Genomic DNA, 27,619 nt, shown 5'->3' with positions numbered 1-27,619 from the left:
GAGCCACTCTGAATTCCCTCAGCTGCCTGAGGTGGTAAAGGCGCTGCCTTGCCTTACTCACTAGTGCGGCAGTGTGTGTTGTCCATGTCAGATCCTCTGTGATGTGGACTTCCAGGTATTTAAAGCAGCTCACCCTATCGACAGTGTTCCCATTTATCTCCAGTGGCGTGTACATCCTCGGATGTTGTGCCCTTCTAAAGTCCACAATCAGCTCCTTCGTTTTTATGACATTCAAGAGGAGGCTGTTGACCTGACACCAGAGTGTCAGATCAGCCACCTCCTCCCGGTAGGCCTTCTCATTGTTATTGGAGATCAGGCCCACCAACACAGTGTCATCAACAAACTTGATTATGGAGTTGGAGCTGAATCTGACCACAGTCATACGTGTACAGGGAGTACAGTAGGGGGCTGAGGACGCAACCCTGGGGGCATCCTGTGTTCAGGGTGAGGGTGTTCGATGTATGTCTTCCCATCTTGACTACTTGGGGCCTGGCACTGAGAAAGTCGAGGACCCAGGCACACAGGGGAATGTTACGCCCCAGTTCCAGCAGCGTCTCAGCAACCTGTACGTCGTTGGAATGTGGGAGGAAACCGGAACACCCGGAGAAAACCCACGCGGTCACAGGGAGGGCAGACAGGACCCCTAGTCAGGATTGAACCCGCGTCTCTCGGGCGGTAAAGCAGCAACTCTATCACTGTGTCGCCCTGTATTCTGCCGTATAAATTCTAGTTCACAGTTTGGCATATTGCAACTTGCAGGGATGATAACTGCAAGCATGTGATCAGAACATAAACTCGCCCACATTAAGCATTCCAGGTTTTGAAGTGTAACCACTTTGCCTGCCTATCCTGCAGCTCATGTCATCCTATTGAGCTGTCCCACCTTCACTTTCTGTTCTCGTTGCTTTTTACTTAGGAAAATATCAGGTGGGTTATTAACAGGCAACCTTTCGTCTTTCCGTAATCCTTGAAACTATGTGATTGTTCCCCCCCCCCAAATAAAAAGAGCAATGGACCTCTTATTGTCTTCTCTCTTTTGTTTGGCAGGTTGATGTTCAATGGAAAGCTCCATGTTTAGAACTGTGTCCAAGAAGCCATGGAGCACAGGAACGCGGAAGGCTCCACGTCGGACCTGAAGCTAGTTTGCCACCCGAGGGCAAAGAGTAAAGTGTGGAAGTATTTTGGGTTTGACACTGATGCGGAAGGATGCATCCTGCAGTGGAAGAAAATCTACTGCAGGGTTTGCCATGCTCAAATTGCTTATTCTGGAAACACGTCCAACCTTGCCTACCACCTTGAGAAGAACCATCCCAATGAATTCCATCAGGTTGTCAAGAGCAATGGGGAACAGACAAAGGACCCGTTTCCCTCCGGTCCCTTGAAGCACGAGTCTGAAGGTGCTCACCTGAGCATGCAAGACGCCATCTTGAAAACCACCTACAGCCAAGACAGTAAAAGGCACCAGGAACTGATCTGGGTGGTCACCAGCTTCATATGCGAGGGGCTCTACCCTCTCTCTGTGGTGGAGGAGCCAACTTTCAAAAAGCTCCTCAAAATGGCCGACCCGAGGTTTGAGCTCCCTGGCACGAAGTACTTTCACCGCAAAGCTATCCCCGAGCGTTACCACCTCATCCGGACTGCGGTGGAGAAAGAGTTGTCGGTGGCGGTGTGGTGCGGCGTCACGGCCGATGTGTGGACGGCGCAGGGCCGCAACCAATGCTACATGTCCTTGACCGCCCACTTCCTGGGCGACGCGAGCAGCCACTCCAACACCCTGAAGTTCACGTCCAAATGCCTCACCACGTTCAAGGTGGCGGACGAGTACACGACGGAGAATCTGGCTCAGGCCCTGGTCGAGTCCTTCAGGGAGTGGGGCATCAGCAAGAATGTGCTGGGCGCCACCACCAGCAGCGACTGCGAGAGCGTGGTGAACGCCTGCTCCCTGCTCAACCTCCACGTGCACCTGCCGTGCTTCGGCCAGGCCATCAACCAGGGGATCGGCCGGGCCCTCCAGCTCCCCAAACTCGGCACCCTCCTCCTGAAATGCGGCAAGCTGGCCGAGTACTTCAAGCAGACGCCGAGGGCGGCCTACGCGCTGAGCGAGATGCAGAAGCAGCAGAATCTGCTGCAGCAACAGCTGGTGAACGACTGCAGCACCTGGGGAAACACCCTGTCCATGCTGCAGCGCCTCAGGGAGCAGCACACAGCAGTCATGGCCGTGCTCTTTGAGGACAGCATGAATTACCATCTGATGCCGGAAGCCAACGAGTGGAACACCATCGGAGGGCTGGTGGAATTGCTGCAGCCGTTCCACCAAGCCACCGAGTTGATGGGTAGATCGAAGTACCCGCTCATCAGCATGGTGAAGCCCCTGCTCCACGTCCTGATGAGCTCCACCTTGAACGTGTTGGATTCGGACTCGCAACTGCTCGGCGCTGTCAAGGAGACCATCGCCACGGAGCTGTCCGAGGTGTACCAGCTGTCCCCAGAGCTGGAGCTCTTCCTCCACTCTGCCACCTTCCTCGACCCCAGGTACAAGAAGGTCCCGTTCCTCTCCACCGCTCAGCAGAAGCAGGTGGAGAATAAGATCCTGGAGGAGGCCACCAGCCTGTTGGAGAAGGGCAAGGAGGCCTTTGGCGGAGGGGAGGGGAGCTTTGCCCTGGACGAACCGCCGCTGAAACGCCGGGCGGTGCCGCTGCCGCCGTACAACACCGGGAGCATCGACTTCATGCTGGCAGAAGTCTTCGGGCAGGCGGGCTACAGCGAGGAAGACCAGGACGGGTGCGGTTCGCAGGTGGCGGAGGAGCTGAACAACTACAAGTCTCAGAAGCTTCTGGAACTGAGCGAGGATCCCCTCGCCTGGTGGTCCGACCGGCTGGTCCTGTTCCCCACCCTCAGCAAGCTGCTGCGGAAGTACTGGTGCATCCCGGCCACGGCCGTCCCGTCCGAGCGCCTGTTCACGGCGGCGGGCAACCTGGTGAACACCAAGCGTAACCAGCTGGCCCCCGCCGAGGTCGACCGCCTCCTGTTCCTTTACGAGAACACCCGGCTCGACCGCGAGGTGGCGGCGGACGAAGACTAGCGCCTGCGATCTGGACTCTTGGCAAACGCTCGATCATGTTCACTTGTCAGAGACGTAAACACAAGGGTAATCAATGTTTTGCGTGGCTGTTGATTTAAAATAAAAGAACTTTATTTTTTTGGAATGAGGCGGTATATATACAAACGTATAACTGTACAAATCTAACACTTTTATTTAAGACGTCGACATTGGGGTCGGGGAATCAAACACCCGAGGACAGGTTATTAGGTGAGAGGGGCAAGATTTAATAGGGACCTAAGCGGCAATTATTTTTTTTGCTCAGGTTGGTGGTAATATGGAATGGGGAGGCAGATTGCTGAGGCAGATACGACAACAGCATTTACAAGACATTGGATGGTTGCACGGATAGGAAAGATTTCGAGGGATATAGGCCAAAAATGGGACGACCACAGATGAGGCATTTTGGTCAGCATCGAGGAGTTGGGCCGATGGGCCTGTTTCCATGCTCTGTGACTATGACATTGAAATAATCCAGAGTGGAAGAACAAACCACTGGAGAAACTCCGGACAGAAGGAATGGGTAATGTTTTGGGTCACGACCCTTCTTCAATATAAAATGTATATTTACAATATACATCAATGATTTAGATGAAGGGATTTAGAGTAAACTCTAGCAAATTTGCAGATGACACAAAGCTGGGTGGCATTGTGAACTGTGAAGAGGATGCTATGAAGATGCAGGGTGACTTGGACAGGTTGGGTGAGTGGGCAGATGCATGGCAGATGCAGTTTAATCTGGATAAATGTGAGGTTATGTACTTTGGTGGCAAGAACAGGAAGGCAGATTATTATCTGAATGGTGTCAAGTTAGGAAAATGGAAAGTACAACGAGATCTGGGTGTCCTTGTTCATCAGTCACTAAAAGTAAGCATGCAGGTATAGCAGGCAGTGAAGAAAGCTAATGGCATGTTGACCTTCATAACACGAGGAGTTGAGTATAGGAGCAAATAGTTGTACAGTTGTACAGTGCCTTGGTGAGACCACGCCTGGAGTATTGTGTGCAGTTTTGGTCTCCAAATTTGAGTAAGGACATTCTGGCTATTGAGGGAGTGCAGCGTACGTTCATGAGGTTAATTCCTGGGATGGCGGGGCTGTCATTTGTTGAAAGAATGGAGCGACTGGGCTTGTATACACTGGAACTTAGAATGATGAGAGGGGATCTTATTGAAACATATAAGATTATTAAGGAATTGGAGAGGCTAGAGGCAGGAAACATGTTCTCGATGTTGGGGGAGTTCAGAACCAGGGACCACAGTTTGAGAATAAGGGGTAGGCCATTTCGAACGGAGATGAGGAAAAACCTTTCCACCCAGAGAGTTATGAATCTGTGGAAATCTCTGCCTCAGTCGGCAGAGGAGGCTGATTCTCTGGGTGCTTTCAAGAGAAAGTTAGATACTCTTAAAGATAGCGGAGTCAATGGATATGGGGAGAAGGCTGGAACGGGGTACTGATTGTGGATGATCAGCCATGATCACATTGAATGGCGGTGCTGGCTCGAAGGGCCGAATGGCTTCCTCCTGCACCTATTGTCTATGTACCTATGTATCTATGTTCAGACGCAGAAGAAGGGTCTCGACCTGAAACGTCACCCATTCCTTCTATCCAGAGATGCTGCCTGTCCTGCTGAGTTACTCCAGCATTTTGCGTCTTGTTTTCGGTTTAACCCAGCATCTGCAGTTCCTTCCTGCAACTGGAGGAACTCGGCAGGTCAGGCAGCATCTGTGGACGGTAATGGTCAGATGGCATTTCAAACTGAAGAAGGGACCTGACCTGAAACATCACCTGCCTGATTCCCAAGGCAGAGTTACTGACCCGCTGAGATCCTCCAGTTATTCACTCGAAAATTCCAGCATCGGTCTCTAGTGTCTCCACTGAGAGGATTGATATTTATTTTCATCCATCAGATAAGGAAGTAACTATTGTGTACCAAAAGCAAGTTCCCATGCCATCTATTTAGTCTCCAGTGGAAGTGATACGAGCAATAATCTAACATTCCTTTAATTTTGCTGCCATATTTTTGTAAGACAACATATCGGAAATAGACTTACGCGAGCCGTGTGAGATTGCACACTACTTGAAGGGCTAAACGTTGAAAGTTGAAGAAAAATGTGACTTCTTTGTTGAATAAGAAGGCGACTTCATAACTGTATAAAATACTTTAAACATGCTCTATTTTTGTCTTTTCTTTTTAAAGGGAATGAGCAATCACAAAGCACTCTTGTAATAATCTGGCCACTGTGACTTCATTGTAATGATATGTATCTATCTATTGTCTTGTCTCTTCTGTTTGTGGTCATTCGCCCATTGTGTAGCTTTTATTTTGTTCTTGTTTAACGGAAATTAAACCACTTTGGAAATTTTGAAAAATATGTTGTGAAGTTTCGCAACAGACGCAATTAATTTATTGTTCAGCGCCATGTGATTTGTATGACTGCTCGTGCATTCTCCCACCCTCCCCCTCTCTCTCCGCAGCTCCCACATGTCTGTATCATTTTAATGTTGTATGGATTTCGACTTTTGCTCATCAGCTCCTTAACATTAAAAATGTGCAAAGTACATTCATCCCCTTTTAAAGTTTTCTTCTGCTAGACTGTGGTTTCAAAAGCCACCTGCACTAATGCTTCGTGGGGCGGTAGAGTTGCTGCCTTACAGCGCCAGCGACCTAGGTTCGGACCTGACTACGGGTGCTGTCTGTACGGAGTTTGCACGCTCTCCCTGTGACCACATGGGTTTTCTCCGGGTGCTTCGGATTCCTCCCACACTCCAAAGGCATACAGGTTTGTAGGTTTAAGAAGGAACTGCAGATGCTGGAAAATCGAAGGTACACAAAAATGCTGGAGAAACTCAGCGGGTGCAGCAGCATCTATGGAGCGAAGGAAATAGGCAACGTTTCGAGCCGAAACCCAGCCCGAAACGTTGCCTATTTCCTTCGCTCCATAGATGCTGCTGCACCCTCTGAGTTTCTCCAGCATTTTTATGTACCTTCAGGTTTGTAGGCTAATTGGCTTCGGTAAAAAAGATTGTTCCTAGCATGTAGGAGAGTGTTAGTGTGCAGGGTAATCGCTGGTCGGCACGTACCCAGTGGGCTGAAGGGCCTGTTTCTGCACTGTGTCTCTCTGCACTGGGTGGAGGGGAGGTGGGGTTTGGGGGGATGGGGGTCCGATGAGAGTTCCGATCGGCCCTCCCCACTCCCTGCCTTGTGGCCAATCAGGATCGTGGGGCAACAACATCGTTACCGTTGGTTTTACCATTACCGTTACTGTTGGTTTGGACACGCTAGAGGCAGGAAACATGTTCCCGATGTTGGGGGAGTCCAGAACCAGGGGCCACAGTTTAAGAATAAGGAGTAAGCCATTTATAACAGAGATGAGGAAACACTTTTTCTCACAGAGAGCGGTGAGTCTGTGGAATTCTCTGCCTCAGAGGGCGGTGGAGGCAGGTTCACTGGATGCTTTAAAGAGAGAGCTAGCTAGGGCTCTTAAAGATAGCGGAGTCAGGGGATATGGGAAGAAGGCAGGAACGGGATACTGATTGGGGATGATCAGCCATGATCACATTGAATGGTGGTGCTGGCTCGAAGGCTGCCAGCTTGATAGCCCATTGTGATTGGTGCACTGTGAGGGACATTGCAACATCATCACTGTGAGAAGGCTGGAAGCTGGCTGAGAAGGCAGTTTTGGCTATATTTAAAATTTTAACGATTAATAAACGGAAATATAGGTGGAAATGCGACGGTAAATGTGAGTAGGATGTGTAAAAATGGGAAGTCAAGTCAATTCAGGTCACATTTATTTATATAGCACATTTAAAAAACAACTCTCGTTGACCAAAGTGCTTTACATTTGTTATAAGAATAGTATACACAAGCAAGCTACATACATATATACATATAGCCCTCGCTCAGAGGACTTCAGGAAAGGCTGTGGCCTAGTGTTTGGAAGAAGATAGGAAGAGCAGATTGACACATTGTGGGCACAAACAGGACGAAGACTTTTAGTTATATAGAGATACCAAAAGACAATAGTTGCAGGAGTAGGCCATTTGAGTCAGCACCGCCATTCACTGTGATCATACCTGATCATCTACAATCAGTACCCCGTTTCTGCCTTCTCACCATATCCCTTGACTCCGCTATCTTTAAGAGCTTTCTCTGTCTCTTGAAAGCATCCAGAGAATTGGCCTCCACTGCCTTCTGAATTCCACAGATTCACAACTCTCTGGGTGAAAAAGTTCTAAATGGCCTACCCCATATTCTTAAATTGTGACCCCTAGTTCTGACCTCCCCCAACACCGGGGACATGTTTCCTGCCTCTAGCATGTCCAAATCCTTAATAATCTTATATGTTTCAATAAGACACCCTCTCATCCTTCTAAATTCCAATGTATCCAAGCCCAGTCGCTCCATTCATTCAACATATGACAGTCCCGCCATCCCGGGAATTAACCTCGTGAACCTACGCTGCACTCAATGGCAAGAATGTCCTTCCTCAAATTTGGAGACCAAAACTGCACACAATACTCCAGGTGTGGTCTCACTAGGGCCCTGTTGTACAACAGTCGAAGGACCTCTTTGCTCCTATACTCGACTCCTCTTGTTATGATGGTCAACATGCCTTCAACATAGGCCATTAGCATGACCTATAGTTTTTTCGTTGAATGGATAGCACGCAACAAAAAAGCTTCTCATTGTACCTATTCTGCTTCTATCACGTATGACCTTATGAACCAGTTGACTTGCTTAAGATTTCCATCGTTTTGTGTTTATTTTTCTGGTTTGCAGCATCTGCAGTATTTTGCCTCTATCCTTTTATTGGTGGGGGGTTGGGTTGGTAAAAAATAAAAATGAAAACACAAGCACAATTTTTTTTGCAGTTTAGATTTATTTCCCACTTATTTATGCAGTGTTTCGGTACTACTGAAAGCAATATGTGCTAAATGTGCTTCATAGAAAAAGTTTGGAACCCCACTGGGACAGTATTGGTTCCACCTCATCACCTCTGTCCAAGGTTTATATCAGTATGGGCTAGATGCAGTGAGTTGTCAGCCTGAAAATCTAGGTTATGATTGCATGGTAGTTATGTGCATTTTATTGGTAATTTGTTCCTATATCTTATCTTTGCAGGATACGCACTAATACTGCAGTCCAATTTTTTATCCGTCATTAGATAAATTAGGCTGACCCGTTGGTTTAGACTCTTTATAGCCGCAGAGAACATAGAACACCGAGTCTCTGTGTTGTGAAATGTGCTGTCTTCCTCAAAAAGAGCTTTTACCCAGGGTAGAGGAATCAAGAACCAGGGAATATAGGTTTAAAGTGAGGGGTAAGATTTAAAAGGAACCTGAGGGACAACTTTTCACACAAACATAGAAGCATAGACAATAGGTGCAGGAGGAGGCCATTCAGCCCTTTGAGCCTGCACTGCCATTCATTGCGATCATGGCTGATCGTCCCCAATCAATAACCTGTGCCTGCCTTCTCCCCATATCCCTTGACTCCACTAGCCCCTAGAGCTCTATCTAACTCTCTCTTAAATCCATCCAGTGATTTGGCCTCCACTGTCCTCTGTGGCAGGGAATTCCACGTTCACAACTCTCTGGGTGAAAAAGTTTTTTCTCACCTCAGTCTTAAATGACCTCCCCTTTATTCTAAGACTGTGGCCCCTGGTTCTGGACTCACCCAACATTGGGAACATTTTTCCTGCATCTAGCTTGTCCAGTCCTTTTATAATTTTATATATATAATTTATAGAGAGAGCACAGAGGAGATTTACTAGAATGTTGCCTGGGTTTCAGCAACTAAGTTACAGCGAAAGGTTGAATAAGTTAGGTCTTTATTCTCTGGAGCGCAGAAGGTTAAGGGGTAACTTGATAGAGGTCTTTAAAATGATGAGAGGGATAGACAGAGTTGACGTGGATAAGCTTTTCCCATTGAGAGTAGGGAAGATTCAAACAAGAGGACATGACTTCAGAATTAAGGGACAGAAGTTTAGGGGTAACATGAGGGGGAACTTCTTTACTCAGAGAGTGGTAGCTGTGTGGAATGAGCTTCCAGTGGAATTGGTGGAGGCAGGTTCGATTTTATAATTTAAAAATAAATTGGATAGGTATATGGATGAGAAAGGAATGGAGGGTTATGGCCTGAGTGCAGGCAGATGGGACTAGGGGAAAATAATTGTTCGGCACGGACTTGTAGGGCCGAGATGGCCTGTTTCCGTGCTGTAATTGTTATATGGTTATATGTTTCTGTAAGATCTGGTGGTGTGTATATGGAACGAGCTGCCAGAGGAGGTAGTTGAGGCAGGTACTATAACAACATTTAAAGGGCAATATGTAATAAAAAAGGAACTGCAGATGCTGGGTTTACATCAAAGATTCTGGAGTAGCTCAGCACATCCGGCAGCATCTCTGGAGGACCTGGATTTCCAAAGACGCTGAGTTACTCTAGCACTTTATGTCTAACATTTAAAAGGCATTTGGACAGGTACATGGATAGGAAAGGTTTAGAAGGATATGGACCAAATGCAGGTAGGTGAGACTAGTGTAGATGGGGCATCTTGGTCAGCATGTACAAGGTGGGCCGAAGGGTCTGTTTCCATGCTGTTTGACTCTATGACACATTTATATACTGTTTCTCCTGACCTCAAATTATTTTAAAGAGCTGTAACCTAAGAATGCACCTTAGACGTGTCATTATTGTGATTATATGGGAAGTCGATCAACAGTGTAAGATCTGAGAGCACAATGATCAAACAATGTGGAAAGGTGTTTTTGCATCCTTTCCAAAGTAAGTAAGTAAGTTTATTGGCCAAGTATTCACATACAAGGAATTTGCCTTGGTGCTCCGCCCACAAGTAACAACATGACATACAGTGACAGTTACGAATGACTCAGAAAACATTAAACATTAATAATAATAATAAAACATTAATGATAAAACACCATTGATTAAGCATGTGAACCAACAACATACCAGGTCAAAGGGAGGCTACAGATTTTTGGCTGTTGAGTAGAGCAACTACTCGTGGATAAAAACTGTTTTTTATGTCTGGCTGTGGCAGCTTTGACAGTCCGGAGTCGCCTTCCAGAGGGAAGTGATTCAAAGAGTTTGTGGCCAGGGTGAGAGGGGTCAGAGATGATCTTGCCCGCTCGCTTCCTGGCCCTTGCAGTGTACAGTTTGTCAATGGAGGGAAGGTTGCAGCCAATAATCTTCTCTGCTGATTGGACGATTCGCTGCAGTCTCCAGGTGTCCAAGTGTCCACCATGATTACACACAGCACTACACAAAGTAGGTGTCTCCAGTTGTTGGTATCAGTTTCTAGTTTTCTGTGCACTGAGATAGATAGATAGATAGAATCTTTTATTTGCCACGCAACCAGGGTTGGTGGTATGTGGGTTCGGTACATGATGGTACACTGCTTTAGTCACATTAACACATATAACAACACAGATCATAGTAATAAAGTGCATCCATACCACATCACAAATCACAAATCTCACCAACAGAACATAGTGCAAAAGAACAGACAAAGACCACAGACAAGCCACTATATACATCAAGAGTCCTTAGTGTTGTCTGTCATTGGAGGGAATTGAGTGTTCTTATTGCTGAGGGGAAGAAGCTTTTTTTAAAACGGGTGGATTTTGTGGCAAGTGACCTGAGGCGCCTCCCTGAAGGGAGAGATTGGAAAAGGTGGTTTGCTGGGTGGGAGGGGTCCGAGATGATCTTTATTGCCCGTTTTGAGGTACGTTGGAGGTAAATGGAATGGATTGAGGGGAGGGGGGAGTTGATGGTCCTGGAGGCCTTGGAGACAATGCGCTGTATTCTGTGTAGTGAGTGACTGTCAGTGTTTCCGTACCAGACTGTGATTGAGGAGGTGATGATGCTTTCAATGATGGATTGATAGAAACGGACCAGGAGGTGTTTGTGGACTCTGAACTTTTTGAGCTATCTGAGGAAGTATAGGCGTTATTGTCCTTTCTTAATGATGTGGTCTGCGTTGATGTGCCATTTTAGATTATTGCAGATATAGGTGCCCAGAAACTTGAATTAGTTCGTGGAGGTTATGGGATGGGAGTTGACATGGACCGAGGGTTTGGGGTTTTGTTTGCGTCTGAAGCCTATGGTGATTTCCAAGGTTTTTGATGTATTAAGCTGGAGGTTGTTGTCTGCGCACCATTTGACTGCGCTGTCCACTGTTTGATGGTATTGTGATTCGTTGTTGTCTGAGATGAGGCCAATTATTGTTGTGTCATCTGCATATTTGAAAATTTTGACTGATATGAGGTTGTTGGTGTAAAGTGAGAAGAGCTGAGGTGAGAGAACGCACCCTTGAGGGGCTCCTGTGTTGAGAGTCAGAGGGCTGGAGAGTTTTTCACCCACGTTGACTCTTTGCTGTCTGTTTATCAGAAAGTGCAGGATCCAATGGCACATGGCTGGGTGAATGCTCATGTCCAACAGTTTATTATAGAGTTTAATTGGATGTATGGTGTTAAAGGCCGAGCTAAAGTCTATAAACAGGATGCGTGCATAAGTGTTCGGTGATTCCAGATGATGTAGGGAGTAGTGAAGAGCTAAGTTAATAGCATCCTCCACAGACCGGTTGGCATTGTGTGCAAATTGGAAAGGGTCCATGATGGGGGCAGTGTGTGTTTTCAGATGGGTGAGGACTATGTGCTCAAAGGCCTTCATGGCAACTGATGTTAGTGCAACAGGTCTAAAATCGTTCAGACAGCTCACCTTGGAGGACTTGGGCACAGGGATGATGATGGATGATTTGAAACACTGCGGGACTCTACATTGGCTGAGGGAGGTGTTAAAGATGGAGGTGAACACAGGAGCCAGCTGAGCTGCACAGTGGTTGAGAGCAGCGGGGCTGAGGTCATCTGGCCCTGCCGCTTTTCTTTTATTAAGATTTTTGAAGGCCGCCCTAACTTCCTCCTCAGAGATGATGAATGGTGCTGAGTTAGATGTAGGGAGTGGAGGCATGGATGGCGGGGTGGCATTATCAAAGCGTGCATAAAAAGTGTTCAATTTTCCCGGTAAATCCGGATCCTCATCTGGGATGGGAACAGGACGTTTTTTGTAGTCTGTCATCTTCTGTAGATTTTTCCAGACTTCTCTTGAATTATGAGTTTTGAATTGTTGTTCCAATTTCTTTGAATAAGCTGACTTTGCTTTCCGAATTGCAGACCTGAGTTCATATTTTGCTGTTTTGTACTGATCACTGTTTCCATTTGTGTAGGCTGCATTCTGCTTTTGTCGAAGAAGTTGTATATCCTTGTTGAACCAGGGTTTACCATTACTGGGTATTGTGACAGTTTTGTTGGGGACGCACAGTTCTTCACAGTAGCGGACGTATGACGTCACCACGTCAGTGTACACGTTGATGTTGTTGCCGGATGCGTCGAGGAAGAGGTCCCAGTCAGTGCATTCAAAACATCCCCTTAACGTTTCGATGCATACAACTTTAAAGAGTAGGAGCAAACCCTTTGGCCTAATAATGTCTGTGCTGAACATGATGTCAAGACCAACCCTTACCTGCCTGTACATCATCTATGATAGGCACAAAAACCTGGAATGACTCAGCGGGACAGGCAACAACTCTGGACAGAAGAAATGGGTGACGCTTCGGGTCTTGACCCGAAACGTCACCCATTCCTTTTCACCAGAGATGCTGCCTGTCCCGATGAGTTACACCAGCATTTTGTATCTGTCTTTGGTTTAAACCAGCATCCGCAGTTCCTTCCTACACATCCTGTACATAATCCATACTCTTCATTACCATCCATATCTGAATGGTGGCCGATTAGGAAAAGGGGAGATGCAACGAGACCTGGGTGTCATGGTACACCAGTCATTAAAAGTAGGCATGCAGGTGCAACAGGCAGTGAAGAAAGCGAATGGTATGTTAGCATTCATAGCAAAAGGATTTGAGTATAGGAGCAGGGAGGTTCTACTGCAGTTGTACAGGGTCTTGGTGAGACCGCACCTGGAGTATTGCGTACAGTTTTGGTCTCCTAATCTGAGGAAAGACATTCTTGCCATAGAGGGAGTACAGCGAAGGTTCACCAGACTGATTACTGGGATGTCAGGACTTTCATATGAAGAAAGACTGGATAGACTCGGCTTGTACTCGCTAGAATTTAGAAGATTGTGGGGGGATCTTATAGAAACTTACAAAATTCTTAAGGGGTTGGACAGGCTAGATGCAGGAAGATTGTTCCCGATGTTGGGGAAGTCTAGAACAAGGGGTCACAGTTTAAGGATAAGGGGGAAATCTTTTAGGACCGAGATGAGAAAAACATTTTTTACACAGAGAGTGGTGAATCTCTGGAATTCTCTGCCACAGAAGGTAGTTGAGGCCAGTTCATTGGCTATATTTAAGAGGGAGTTAGATGTGGCTCTTGTGGCTAAAGGGATCAGGGGGTATGGAGAGAAGGCAGGTGCAGGATACTGAGTTGGATGATCAGCCATGATCATATTGAATGGCGGTGCAGGCTCGAAGGGCCGAATGGCCTACTCCTGCACCTATTTCCTATGTTTCTATATCCAGTGCTTATCCAAAAGTATCTTAAATCCCACTATCTACAAGAAAGAACTGCAGATGCTGGTTAAAATCGAACGCAGACACCAAATGCTGGAGTAACTCAGCGGGTGAGTCAGCATCTCAGGAGAGAAGGAATGTGCGACGTTTCTGGTCGAGACCCCTTCTTCAGACTGACCAGAAACGTCGGCCTATCCTTCTCTCCTGAGATGCTGCTTCACCCGCTGAGTTACTCCAGCATTTTGTGTCTACCTTAAATGCCACTATTGCATCTGCCTCCACCACCATCTTAAAGCTATGCCTTCTCGTCCTTGACATTTCCACCCTGCAGGGCACTCACTTAACTTTATTTCCCTGTTGCCAGCGGGGCAAACTCGGCAGGTTTTAGGTTGCCAAATGACAGTTTAGGTGCGATAATGTGCTCAGACGAAGTGCGTAGTTACCAGTCGGAATTATGGTCAATTAAGCATTCACATCTTATTTCTGCTTCAAATAAAGTCACAAACTAAACATATTCACGAATCAAGACATGATATATACCACAATGACATGCAGCAAAATTATAATACAGTATCTCATCTCCTTTTACATGTTACAATGAATGCAATTTCTATTATTTCTTTCCACCTCCAAACAAAAATGTGGTTGGATTATTCAGCGTATGATCAACCTCGGTGAGACCAAGTGCAGGCTTGGCAATCTCTTTGCCCAACACCTCCACTCAGTTCGCAATAACCAACCTGATCTCCCGGTGGTGCAGCACTTCAACTCCCCCTCCCATTCCGAATCCGACCTTTCTGTCCTGGGCCTCCTCCATGGCCAGAGTGAGGCCCACCGTAAATTGGAGAAGCAGCACCTCATATTTTGCTTGGGTAGTTTACACCCCAGCGGTATGAACCTTGACCTCCAATTTCAGGTAGTCCCTGCTTTCTCCTCCGCTTCCCAGCTCTCCCACAGCCCACTGCCTCCGCCTCTTCCTTTCTTCTTCCCACCCTCACATCAGTCTGAAGAAGGGTCTCTATCCGAAACGTCGTCTATTTCCTTCGCTCCATGCGATCAAAGGGAAAAGGAGCAAACTCCACACAGGCAGTACCCATATTCAGGATCAATTCCGGGTCTCTGGCAATTTTAGGCAGCAACTTTATGGCCAATGTACTGCCCCCATAGTCTTGAACTGAATTAAAACATACAGTGGCTGTAAAGGGGGACATAGTGTCACTTAGAGATTTAAGACTGAAAATGGATAGTTTCTTTTTTTTTTAGGAACCAAAGTTATCAACGTACAATTTTTTGTGTGTTGGAAAATAAAATATAGTGGCACAGCTGGTGGACTTACTGCCTCACACGCTGAGTTTCTCCAGCATTTCTGTCTACCCATTCACACAAGTTCTGTTATCCCACTTTCCTCACCCACTCCCTACACATTAGGGGCAATCTTTCAGAGTTAAGTTAACCTACAAAGCCAATGCGTCTTTGGGATGTGGGAGGAAACCCACACGCTTGCAGGGAGAATGTGTAAATACAACACAGACAGTGCCCGAGGACAGGATCGAACACAGATCTCTGGCGTGTGAGGCAGCAAGCCCACCAGCTGTGCCACTATATTTTATTTTCCAACACACACAAAATAATACGTTGATAACTTTGGTTACTAAAAAAAAAGAAACTATCCATTTTCAGTCTTAAATCTCCGTGAATCATTAATTTCGAGCACTGCTCTGGGAGAAAATGTTCTAACTGTCTACCCTATCTATGTCTCTTATCATTTTATATACCATAGAGATGCAGTGAAAGGGTTTGTGCAGTTTGTCAGCTCGTTCGAGATATCCATGTCATGAGTGATTTTTGTGGGTTAATGGTAAAAAGGATCGAGTTTGATTTATATTTAGTTTTGCATGGTGCAGGATTAGAATGCCAGGGCACGAGTGGGATGTGCGGTTGGGGGGGGGGGGGGGGGGGGGGGCAGCACGGTGGCTCAATGGTAGAGTTGCTGCCTCACAGCGCCAGAGACCACGGTTCGATCCTGACCACGGGTGCTGTCTGCACGGAGTTTGTACGTTCTCCCTCCTGACTTTGTTCAGGTTCTCCGGTTTCCCCTCGCTCTCCAAAGACGGACAGGTTTGTAGGCTAATTGGCTTCAGTAACATTGTAAATTGTCCCCGGTGTTAGTGTGCGGGGATCGCTGGTCGGTGAGACGACGGGCCTGTTTTCACGCTCAATAACTGAACTAAACTAAACTAGATGTTATTCGACTTGCTGAGAGTTTGTAGATTAATTGGCATTGATAAAATTGTAAATTGTCCCCAGTTTGTAGGACAATGGAAGATAGACACAAAATGCTGGAATAACTCTGGGTGAGGCAGCATCTCTGGAGAGAAACATAGAAACATAGAAATTAGGTGCAGGAGTAGGCCATTCAGCCCTTCGAGCCTGCACCGCCATTCAATATGATCATGGCTGATCATCCAACTCAGTATCCTGTACCTGCCTTCTCTCCATACCCTCTGATCCCCTTAGCCACAAGGGCCACATCTAACTCCCTCTTAAATATAGCCAATGAACTGGCCTCGACTACCCTCTGTGGCAGAGAGTTCCAGAGATTCACTACTCTCTGTGTGAAATAAGTTCTTCTCATCTCAGTTTTAAAGGATTTCCCCCTTATCCTTAAGCTGTGACCCCTTGTCCTGGACTTCCCCAACATCGGGAGCAATCTTCCTGCATCTAGCCTGTCCAACCCCTTAAGAATTTTGTAAGTTTCTATAAGATCCCCTCTCAATCTCCTAAATTCTAGAGAGTATAAATCAAGTCTATCCAGTCTTTCTTCATAAGACAGTCCTGACATCCCAGGAATCAGTCTGGTGAACCTTCTCTGCACTCCCTCTATGGCAATAATGTCCTTCCTCAGATTTGGAGACCAAAACTGTACGCAATACTCCAGGTGTGGTCTCACCAAGACCCTGTACAACTGCAGTAGAACCTCCCTGCTCCTATACTCAAATCCTTTTGGGCGGAATGGGCGACGTTACGGGTCGAGACCCTTCTTCAGACTGATGTCAAGGGAGTGGGCGGGACAGAGATAGAATGTAGTCGGAAACAGTAAGACTAGTGGGAGAACTGGGATGGGGAAGAGGATGGAGAGAGAAAGCAAGGGCTATCTGAAGTGTAGGATAATAGCTAGTGTACGAGGTGATCACTGGTTGGCATGTTCTCGGTGGGCCGAAGGGCCTGTTTCCGCGTTGCATCTCTAAAGTCTAGAGTAAAAGTCTTGGACAAAATAGGAAAATGGAATATTATAAGTGAAGGAACAGTTAGAGAGTAGGAAAATACTTCATAAGGAGATAATTATTGCAGAATGATAATCCTCATGTTACCTCATTCATTTTAAGAGTAGTTGTAACAGAATGTTGCTCTACATAGCAAGTCATGAAGTCACAAAATGGATATTGCTGCAGGTGGAATAAAATAATCATGGTGTTTGTGGTCCCTCAGAGGGCAACCTGCAATTTTCAGTCGCTGTAATGTAGGCCACAGTGTTATTCCCTGCAGCATCCTGGTCAGAGTTATGCTGCTTTGATCCCATTTGTTAAAAAAAGAACTTTTGCTTCTGGGAAATCAAAGAAAGTCATCGGAAGCAACAAATGGAAGGTCTTCCAAAAAACTTGCTGTCGCCAATTCCCACAGCATCTGGTTGTCTCTGAGTGTTACTGTGTTTCAAGCAGAGGGTTTTATCATTCGTTCCACTCTTGTTTCTTTTTGGATCTCTGTCCTTCAGCCCTGCCGGATTCTGTCTTTAGTTCCCTGCTGGTGGGTTGGTGTCTTCCCAGTGTTTCTCATGTCCATGTACCGAGGTACAGTGAGAAGCTTTTGTTGCGTGCCAACCAGTCAGCGGAAAGACAATACGTGATTACAATCGAGCGCCCACAGTGTACAGATAGATGATAAAGGGAATAACATTTAGTGCAAGGTAAAGTCTGAACAAAGATTGTCCCAGGGACTCCAATGAGGTAGATAGTAGCTCAGGACTCTCCTCTAGTTGACACTGTCCCTGAATCTGGAGCTGAGCGTTTTCACACTTCTATACCTATTGCCCAATGGGAGAGGGGAGAAGATGGGAGTGGTCGGGGTGCAACTTGTCCTTGATTAAGCTGGTGGCCTTGTGAGGTGTAAATGGGGTCATAGAAAATAGGTGCAGGAGTAGGCCATTCGGCCCTTCGAGCCTGCACCGCCATTCAATATGATCATGGCTGATCATCCAACTCAGTATCCTGTACCTGCCTTCTCTCCATACCTCCTGATCCCTTTAGCCACAAGGGCCACATCTAACTCCCTCTTAAATATAGCCAATGAACTGGCCTCAACTACCTTCTGTGGCAGATAATTCCAGAGATTCACCCCTCTCTGTGTGAAAACTGTTTTCCTCATCTCGGTCCTAAAAGATTTCCCCCTTATCCTTAAACTGTGACCCCTTGTTCTGGACTTCCCCAACATCGGGAACAATCTTCCTGCATCTAGCCTGTCCAACCCCTTAAGAATTTTGTAAGTTTCTATAAGATCCCATCTCAATCTTCTAAATTCTAGCGGGTACAAGCCGAGTCTATCCAGTCTTTCTTCATATGAAAGTCCTGACATCCCAGGAATGAGTCTGGTGAACCTTCTCTGTACTCTATGGCAAGAATGTCTTTCCTCAGATTAGAAGACCAAAACTGTACGCAATACTCCAGGTGTGGTCTCACCAAGACCCTGTACAACTGCAGTAGAACCTCCCTGCTCCTATACTCAAATCCTTTTGCTATGAATGCTAACATACCATTCGCTTTCTTCACTGCCTGCTGCACCTGCATGCCTACTTTTAATTTCCGACACTTCCCTACCATTCCTTGACCTCACCATCTCCATCGCAGGGGACAGACTCCTGACCGACATACATTACAAACCCACTGACTCACATGGCTATCTGGACTACACGTCTTCCCACCCTGCCCCCTGTAAAGACTCCATCCCCTCCTCCCAATTCCTCCGCCTACGCCGCATCTGTTCCCAGGATGAGACATTTCATACCAGGGCATCGGAAATGTCCTCGTTCTTCAGGGAACGGGGATTCCCCTCCGCCACCATAGATGAGGCTCACACCAGGGTCTCATCCATACCCCGTAACACTGCTCTCTCTCCCCATCCCCGCACACGCAACAAGGGCAGAGTCCCTCTGGTCCTCACCTTTCACCCCACCAGCCGCCAGATACAACACATAATCCACCGCCATTTCCGCCACCTCCAACGTGACCCCACCACTCGCCACATCTTCCCATCTCCCCCTATGTCTGCCTTCCGCAAAGACCGCTCCCTCCGCAACTCCCTCGTCAATTCTTCCCTTCCCTCCCGCACCACCCTCTCCCCGGGCACTTTCCGTTGCAACCGCAAGAAATGCAACACCTGTCCCTTCACCTCCCCCCTCGACTCCATTCAAGGTCCCAAGCAGTCGTTCCAGGTGCGACAAAGGTTCACCTGCATCTCCTCCAACCTCATCTACTGCATCCGCTGCTCTAGATGTCAGCTGATTTACATCGGTGAGACCAAGCGTAGGTTGGGCGATCGTTTCGCCGAACACCTCCGCTCAGCCCGCAATAACCTACCTGACCTCCCGGTGGCTCAGCACTTCAACTCCCCCTCCCATTCCCAATCCGACCTCTCTGTCCTGGGTCTCCTCCATTGCCAGAGTGAGCAACAGCGGAAATTGGAGGAACAGCACCTCATATTCCGTCTGCGGTCCTTGCGTCCTTATGGCATTAACATTGAATTCTCCCAATTTGGCTAGCCCGTGCTGTCTCCTCCCCTTCCTTAACCCTCTAGCTGTCTCTTCCCACCCTCCCATCCGCCCGCCCTCGGGCTCCTCCTCCTCCTCCCCTTTTCCTTCTTTCTTTCCCCACCCCCCATCAGTCTGAAGAAGGGTTTCGGCCCGAAACGTCGCCCATTTCCTTCGCTCCATAGATGCTGCTGCACCCGCTGAGTTTCCCCAGCAATTTTGTGTACCTTGCCTACTTTTAATGACAGGTGTACCATGACACCCAGGTCTCGTTGCATCTCCCCTTTTCCTAATCGGCCACCATTCAGATAATAGTCTACTTTCCTGTTTTTGCTACCAAAGTGGATAACCTCACATTTATCCACATTATACTGCATCTGTCATGCATTTGCCCACTCACCCAGCCTATCCAAATCACCTTGCAGCCTCCTAGCATCCTCCTCACAGATAACACTGCCCCCCAGCTTCGTGTCATCCGCAAACTTGGAGATGTTGCATTCAATTCCCTCGTCCAAATCATTAATATATATTGTAAATAGCTGCGGTCCCAGCACTGAGCCTTGCGGTACCCCACTAGTCACTGCCTGCCATTCTGAAAAGGACCCGTTTACTCCTACTCTTTGCTTCCTGTCTGCCAGCCAGTTCTCTATCCACATCAATACTGAACCCCCAATACCGTGTGCTTTAAGTTTGTATACTAATCTCTTATGTGGGACCTTGTCGAAAGCCTTCTGAAAGTCAATGGAAGGGAGGCTGGTTTGTGTGATAGCCTGGGCTGCATCGACAATTCTCTGCAATTTCTCGCAGTCTTAGATGGAGCTCTTCCCAAACCAAACTAACCAGTGATGCATCCTGATAAAATGCTTTCTATGGCGCATCTGTAGAAGTTGGTGAGAGTTGTTGGGGACATGCCAAACTTCCTAAACCTTCCAAGGAAGTAGAATATTGGTTCTGAGTTAGTCTCGGCCTCTTGTTACTAACCTGAACCCAGGCACGTGCCATGAGTAATTACTCAGGGTAGGCACAAGGCAATTAATCGACTTTTTAAAATCGTAAAATCCGCGCATGCGCAGAAAATCGTAAAAAAAAACACGCATGCGCAGATCCTCTCCTGCAGGCATGCGCAGCACCTTGCGCGCAGGCTACGCAGCACACATGCGCACAGTCCACGGCAAAGATCCTATAGCGAGCAAGATAGTCCACTCGACGAAAAAGACGTAGTACGGTCATGGGCAGATTCATGGGTAATTATAGGCCCCATTTCCGTAACCGGCTTCCGTCTCCGCATCGAAGATCCCGTAGGATAATAGTGCGGAGACGGAAGCTGGTTACGGAAACATCCTCGTAAAAATAAAAGTTATTTGGGAAAAACCTTCTCCTCATTTTCAGAATTTAAAGTTATTAACACAAATTGCTCCCCCCGCAACGTTGATTACACTGCGGGTCGGGCTGGGTCCGGTTACGGAAATGGATGAAAAAAAGGCCCACGTTCCGCTCCGTTGCGTACTACACGCTAGCCCATTGCAATTTAGCAGGAGTGGTCTATCTTGCAATAGTTAGACGGTGCAAAGGCAGGATTTCAGCTGCCCGTTGTAGTTGAAGGCTTGAAGCAGCGTCCACGGCTCGTGTTGAACATAGTTAGTTACGCATATTACACGTACTGCGGATGAAAGGCACGGGAGACTTAGGCCTACCTAAGATCCATTATTAAAATAGTAACCATTTAATAATAAATACTGAATTTAGTAAATGTATGGGATGTCTTTACTATTTATATTTAATAATTGCCATTTATAATTTTAGTCAGGGTGGGCACGGCATACCTTGCCTACCCTCACGGCACGTGCCTGCCTGAACCCCACATCGGGGAAGGAACCGAGGAATATTTATCATTTGTATCTTTAGTTAGACCTGGACTCATTTTCGTAGAGACTGCTTTGTACTTAATTCCAGTGAATATACTTCATGTTTCACTGGACAAATGCCTGCCAGCAATGCGTGGGGGTGTACACATACGTTTTCACCATGGCTTGGAATACGAGTAAGAATTGTTCTGGCATGGCATCTCTTGCTGGAAATTCTCAGTGTTTGTCTTGCCCAGAATGTTTGTGAGAATGTTCACTTATACAACAGGGTGAACCGCATTCACAGCCCAAACGAGTTCGACTGGTTCCTCACCACACTGGAATCTTGAGCAAAACACTGCCTGACTCACTGACTTATAAAGTTTGACGGCACTGGGCTTGTACTCGCTGGAGTTTGGAAGGATGAGGGGCGAACCTCATTGAAACTTTCCGAACAGTGACGGGCCAAGATAGAGTGGACGTGGAGAGGGTGTTTCCACTAGTGGGACTGTCTAGGACCAGAGGGCATAGGCTCAGAATAAACGCGTCCGTTGCCATGCGGTGAGAACGGAGAGGATGAGAAGGAGTTTCTTCCCAGAGGCCATTAGGGCTGTAAACTCCTACCTCACCAGGGACTAACTTTACTGGACCATTCTATTGTGTGGTGTCTTTTTTAAATTGATGTTTTTTCCTTTTTCTTCCCTCCCACAAATATGTAAAATGTGAATATGTGATTCTGTTCCATTCTGTTTGTAGTTTGTTTGTTTTTTGCACAAAGTCCGCGAGCATTGCCACTTTTCATTTCACTGCACATCTCGTATGTGTATGTGACGAATAAACTTGACTTGACCTGACTTGACTTGAAAAGGACGTACCTTTAGAAAGGAGATGAGGAGGAACTTCTTTAATCAGAGGCTGGTGAATCTGTGGAATTCATTACCACAGAAGGCAACGGAGGTCAGGTCATTGGGTATTTTTAAGGCGGAGATTGATAGATTCTTGACTAATAAGTGTATCAAGGGTTATGGGGAAAATGGGGTTGAGAGGGAAAGCTAGATCAGCCATTATTGAATGGCGGAGTCGATATGATGGGCTGAATGGCCTACTTCGGCTCCTACGACTTATGAACAGTCATCCACCATGGAAACAGGCCGTTTAGCCTAACTTGCCCACCCTGACCAACATGCCCCATCTACACTAGACCCACCTGCCTGTGTTTGGCCCATATCCCACCAAACCTTTCCTATCCATACATTTGAGCCCTTTGTGTTTGGATCTGCCTGTCACAGTTAGGATTTTATTCTGCTGGCCTGTAATATGTATCCTGATTCTGTCATCTGTGTAGGCAATAAAAAGCTTGCCTCATTTTCCTCTTTCTCTTGGACTGAAATATAATGTTCGCATATTAATAATTGGATTATTGATTGGGAAACCACTTACTCAACTATTTATTGCCTTAGTTTACAGCAAGGTTGACGAACAAGTCATAAAGTTGAATGAGAAAATATATTGGCTTACAACAGCTAAAATGCAGCAGAGACATGAAATCTGAAATTAAATCAGCAGATACTGGGAATTAGCAGATACTGGGCCTATTATCTAAATGGTGGCCGATTAGGAAAAGGGGAGATGCATCGAGACCTGGGTGTCATGGTACACCAGTCATTGAAAGTAGGCATGCAGGTGCAGCAGGCAGTGAAGAAAGCGAACGGTATGTTAGCATTCATAGCAAAAGGATTTGAGTATAGGAGCAGGGAGGTTCTACTGCAGTTATACAGGGTCTTGGTGAGACCACACCTGGAGTATTGCATACAGTTTTGGTCTCCAAATCTGAGGAAGGACATTATTGCCATAGAGGGAGTGCAGAGAAGGTTCACTAGACTGATTCCTGGGATGTCAGGACTTTCATATGAAGAAAGACTGGATAGACTCGGCTTGTACTCGCTAGAATTTAGGAGATTGAGGGGGGATCTCATAGAAACATATAAAATTCTTAAGGGATTGGACAGGCTAGAAACATAGAAAATAGGTGCAGGAGCAGGCCATTCGGCCCTTCGAGCCTGCACCGCCATTCAATATGATCATGGCTGATCATCCAACTCAGTATCCCGTACCTGCCTTCTCTCCATACCCTCTGATCCCCTTAGCCACAAGGGCCACATCTAACTCCCTCTTAAATATAGCCAATGAACTGGCCTCGACTACCCTCTGTGGCAGAGAGTTCCAGAGATTCACCACTCTGTGTGAAAAAAGTTCTTCTCATCTCGGTTTTAAAGGATTTCCCCCTTATCCTTAAGCTGTGACCCCTTGTCCTGGACTTCCCCAACATCGGGAGCAATCTTCCTGCATCTAGCCTGTCCAACCCCTTAAGAATTTTGTAAGTTTCTATAAGATCCCCTCTCAATCTCCTAAATTCTAGAGAGTATAAACCAAGCTAGATGCAGGAAGATTGTTCCCGATGTTGGGGAAGTCCAGGACAAGGGGTCACAGCTTAAGGATAGAGGGGAAATCCTTTAGGACCGAGATGAGAAAAACATTTTTCACACAGAGAGTGGTGAATCTCTGAAACTCTCTGCCACAGAAGGTAGTTGAGGCCAGTTCATTGGCTATATTTAAGAGGGAGTTAGATGTGGCCCTTGTGGCTAAAGGGATCAGGGGGTATGGAGAGAAGGCAGGTACAGGATACTGAGTTGGATGATCAGCCATGATCATATTGAATGGCGGTGCAGGCTCGAAGGGCCGAATGGCCTACACCTGCACCTATTTTCTATGTTTCTATGAATATTCAGCAGCCAGGCAGCATCTGTGGAAAACGAAACAGACTTAATGTTTTGGGATTAAGAGCCTTCGTCTGAATAGACCCAATGAAGAGTTTATGACCTTTTCACAGATGCCACCTCACCAAGCCCGAGACCTAATGAAGGGTTTCGTTTAGGTTATTGTCATGTGTACCGAGGTACAGTGAAAAGCTTTTGTTGCATTTTCGCTTTTAGCGAAGGACTATACCTGATTACAATCGAGCCATCTGCAGTGTGCAGATACATGATTAAGGGGATAACGTTTAGTGCAAGTTGCAGTCCAGTAAAGTCCGGTTACAGATAGTGAAAAGGTTCCCTCTTTTCATAGATGCTACCTCAACACGCCAGAGACCTGGGTTTGATCCTGACCTGGGTGCTGTCTGTGTGGAGTTTGCATGTTCTCCCCGTGGGTTTTCTCCGGGTGCTCCGGTTTCCCTACACGTCACAAAGATTTTAGGTTAATTGGCCGCAGTCTATTGGCCCTCGCGTGCAGAGTGTGGATGGGAAAGTGGGATAATATAGAACTAGTGTGATTACGAGATTTACAAGGATGTTGCCAGGGCTCACGGGTCCGGCTATAGGGAGAGGTTGAGCAGGCTGGGAGTCTATTCCTTGGAGCACAGGAGGACAAGGGGTGATCTTATAGAGGTGTATAAAATCATGAGACAAATAGATCGGGGAAATGCACAGAGTCTCTTGCCCAGAGTAGGGGAATCGAGGACATAGGTTTAAGCTGAAGGTGAAATAATTAATAGGAATCTGAAGGGTGGTGGGTGTATGGAACAAGCTGCCAGAGGAGGCAGTTGAGGCTGGGACTATCCCAACGTTTAAGAAACAGTTAGACAGGTACATGGATAGGCCAGGTTTGGAGGGATATGCGCCAAACACAGGCAAGTGGGACTAGTGTTGCTGGGACATGTTGGCCGGTGTGGGCAAGTTGGGCGGAAGTCCGGTTTCCACACTGTATCACTATAACTATGATGGGGGATCAATGGTTGATGTGAGCTTAAGAGACTGTACCTTTCAATCAATTAATGCAAGAAGCTACTTATAGTTCAGTCTATATGCAGCTAATAATGTATCGCAACATCAACTTTGCTTCTTTGATAATGTTTAATTCAGTTTAGTTTAGAGATACAGCGCGGAAACATGTCCTTCGACCCACCGGGTCCGCGCCGACCAGCGATCCCTGCATATTAACACTCTATCCTACACCCACCGGAAACAATTTTTACATTTACCAAGCCAATTAACCTACAAACCTGCACGTCTTTGGAGTGTGGGAGGAAACCGGAGATCACGGAGAAAACCCACGCAGGTCACGGGGAGAACGTACAAACTCCGTACAGACAGCGCCCGTAGTCAGGACTGAATCTGGCGCCGTAAGGCAGCAACTCCACCGTAGCGCCTCCTGCAACCCAAAATGTGATTGCTATTGTCTGAAGAATATAGTCTGGAGTCTGACTATAGTCTGAAGAAGGGTCTTGACCCGAAATGTCACCTATTGCTTTCCTCTTGAGGTGCTGCCTGACCCGCTGAGTTAATCCAGCTTTTTGTGTCTATCTTTATTGCTATTGAAATGCCCTTTGCAAAACAGGCTGAGTAAGGTTCACATCATTGCAGGAATTCATTCTTTTCATATCTGTGGACCAAAGGGGCTGTTTCCATGTTGTAACTCGAAACTTAATTAAAGCCCAAAGGTGCTTTAAAGATTCTCACCCACGACAGTAACATTTGAACAACGTTCCCTCCAGTAACTCAGCCGGATGAAGCAGCACACTTGGCTCCTCTGTGAACAACAGCCATCTGTGTCTTGAAGAAGAGGAAGATCCTGGATTCAGTCCCAAGGCTTTGGCCATTACTGGAATGCTTGTCTTGGTGGAGGAGTCCTGTACTTGGTCCAAGTGACACTCGGGTAGTGTGAAAAATAAGGGAAAAATGTACATGGCTACACAGTGGCGCAGTGGTAGAGTTGCCGCCTTACAGCGCCAGAGACCCGGGTTCGATCCTGTCCACGGGTGCTGTCTGTACGGAGTGTGCACGTTCTCCCCGTGACCAGTGTGGGTTTTCGCCGGGATCTCCGGTTTCCTCCGACACTCCAGAGACGTGCAGGTTTGTAGGTTAATTAGCTTGGTATAATTACAAATTGTCCCCAGTGTGTAGATGGCTTTAATATGCGGGGATCGCTGGTTGGCACAAACTCGTTTGGCCGAAGGGGCAGTTTCCGCAGAGGATTCCACAGACTCACCACTCTCTGTGAAAAAAAGTGTTTCCTCATCTCCGTTCTAAATGGCTTACTCCTTATTCTTAACTCCTTACTCCTTGTTCTTAAACTGTGGCCCCTGGTTCTGGACTCCCCCAACATCGGGAACATGCCTCTAGTGTGTCCAAGCCCTTAACAATCTTATATGTTTCAATGCGATTCCCTCTCATCCTTCGAAACTCCAGAGTGTACAAGCCCAGCCGCTCCATTCTCTCAGCATATGACAGTCCCGCCATCCCGGGATTGTCCCAGGACAGTCCCGCCATCTCTGGATTCTCTGGACGTTTTCAAGAGAGAGTTTGATAGAGCTCTTAAAGATAGTGGAGTCAAAGGATATGGGGAGAAGGCAGGAACGGGGTACTGATTATCGATGATCAGCCATGATCACATTGAATGGCGGTGCTGGCTCGAAGAGCCGAATGGCCTACTCCTGCACCTATTGTCTATTGTCTATTGTCTATTGTCTATTGTGATTACAATCAAGCCTTCCACAGTGTACAGATACAGGATAAAGGGTTTAACATTTAGTGCAATGTAAAGTCCAGTAAAGTCCGATTAAAGACCGAAGGTCTCCAATGGAGTAGATGGGAGATCAGGGCCACTCACAAGTTGGTGAGGGGGTGGTTCCGTTACCTGATAACAGCTGGGAAGAAACTCTCCCTGAATCTGGAGGTGTGCGTTTTCAAACTTCTGTACCTCCTGCCTGGGGAGGAGAGGGTGTTTAAGGGCCTGTCCCACTGTACGAGATAATTCAAGAGTTCTCCAGAATTTCCCCTGATTCGAACTCGGAGAATTACGGTAATAGCCGCTCGTAGGTACTAGGCTCTCATGGACATTTTTCAACGTGTTGAAAAAACTTCACGAGTTTACCGCGTTTCCCGAGTACCAGCCGTTAGCGTTACGAGCCGCTAAGAGACGTCCCCGAGCTCCGATGTACCCGCTACGTACATTCTATGTGCTTACCACGAGTTTGATTTTTTTTTAAACTTGGGAGAGCTCTTGGGTAAACTCGTATAGTGGGACAGGCCCTTTACTGGGGAGAGACTGGTCCTTGATTATGCTGCTGGCATAAAAAAAGACTGAGTCTACCCGAACTCTGCCCCTCATGATTTTATATACTTTTATCAGGTACTTCCTGAGCTGGGAGATTGCAACCTTCACGTGGTCCGCCCTGTTTTCGATGAATGCAATCAACCCGCACAATCAAATAAGATCAAGTAGAACAAGTTGTCCTGCAACTTGAGGCTGTGCACGCCGTACGCAAGAA

General features: G+C 46.9%; 2 protein-coding genes across 2 annotated transcripts in view; both read left to right on the top strand.

The window, feature by feature from the left end:
* Positions 1 to 5,659, top strand: part of zbed1 (zinc finger BED-type containing 1) — a 30,305-nt gene extending 24,646 nt beyond the window's left edge. Inside the window, exon 2 of the mRNA XM_033023341.1 lies at positions 1,048 to 5,659. Coding sequence (XP_032879232.1) covers positions 1,097 to 3,082 — 1,986 coding nt within the window. The 5' untranslated portion in view covers positions 1,048 to 1,096 and the 3' untranslated portion in view covers positions 3,083 to 5,659. The remainder of the gene's footprint in view (positions 1 to 1,047) is intronic.
* The window catches only part of dhrsx (dehydrogenase/reductase X-linked), a 210,967-nt gene that overhangs the window by 24,628 nt on the left and 158,720 nt on the right, over positions 1 to 27,619 (top strand). The gene's annotated exons all lie outside the window — the stretch shown is intronic.

The sequence above is a fragment of the Amblyraja radiata genome, chromosome 6 (genome assembly GCF_010909765.2).
Source record: "Amblyraja radiata isolate CabotCenter1 chromosome 6, sAmbRad1.1.pri, whole genome shotgun sequence".
NCBI classification, from domain to species: Eukaryota; Metazoa; Chordata; class Chondrichthyes; order Rajiformes; family Rajidae; genus Amblyraja; species Amblyraja radiata.
Note: the sequence above shows the minus strand (reverse complement) of the source record. Positions and strands in the feature narration are given on the sequence as shown.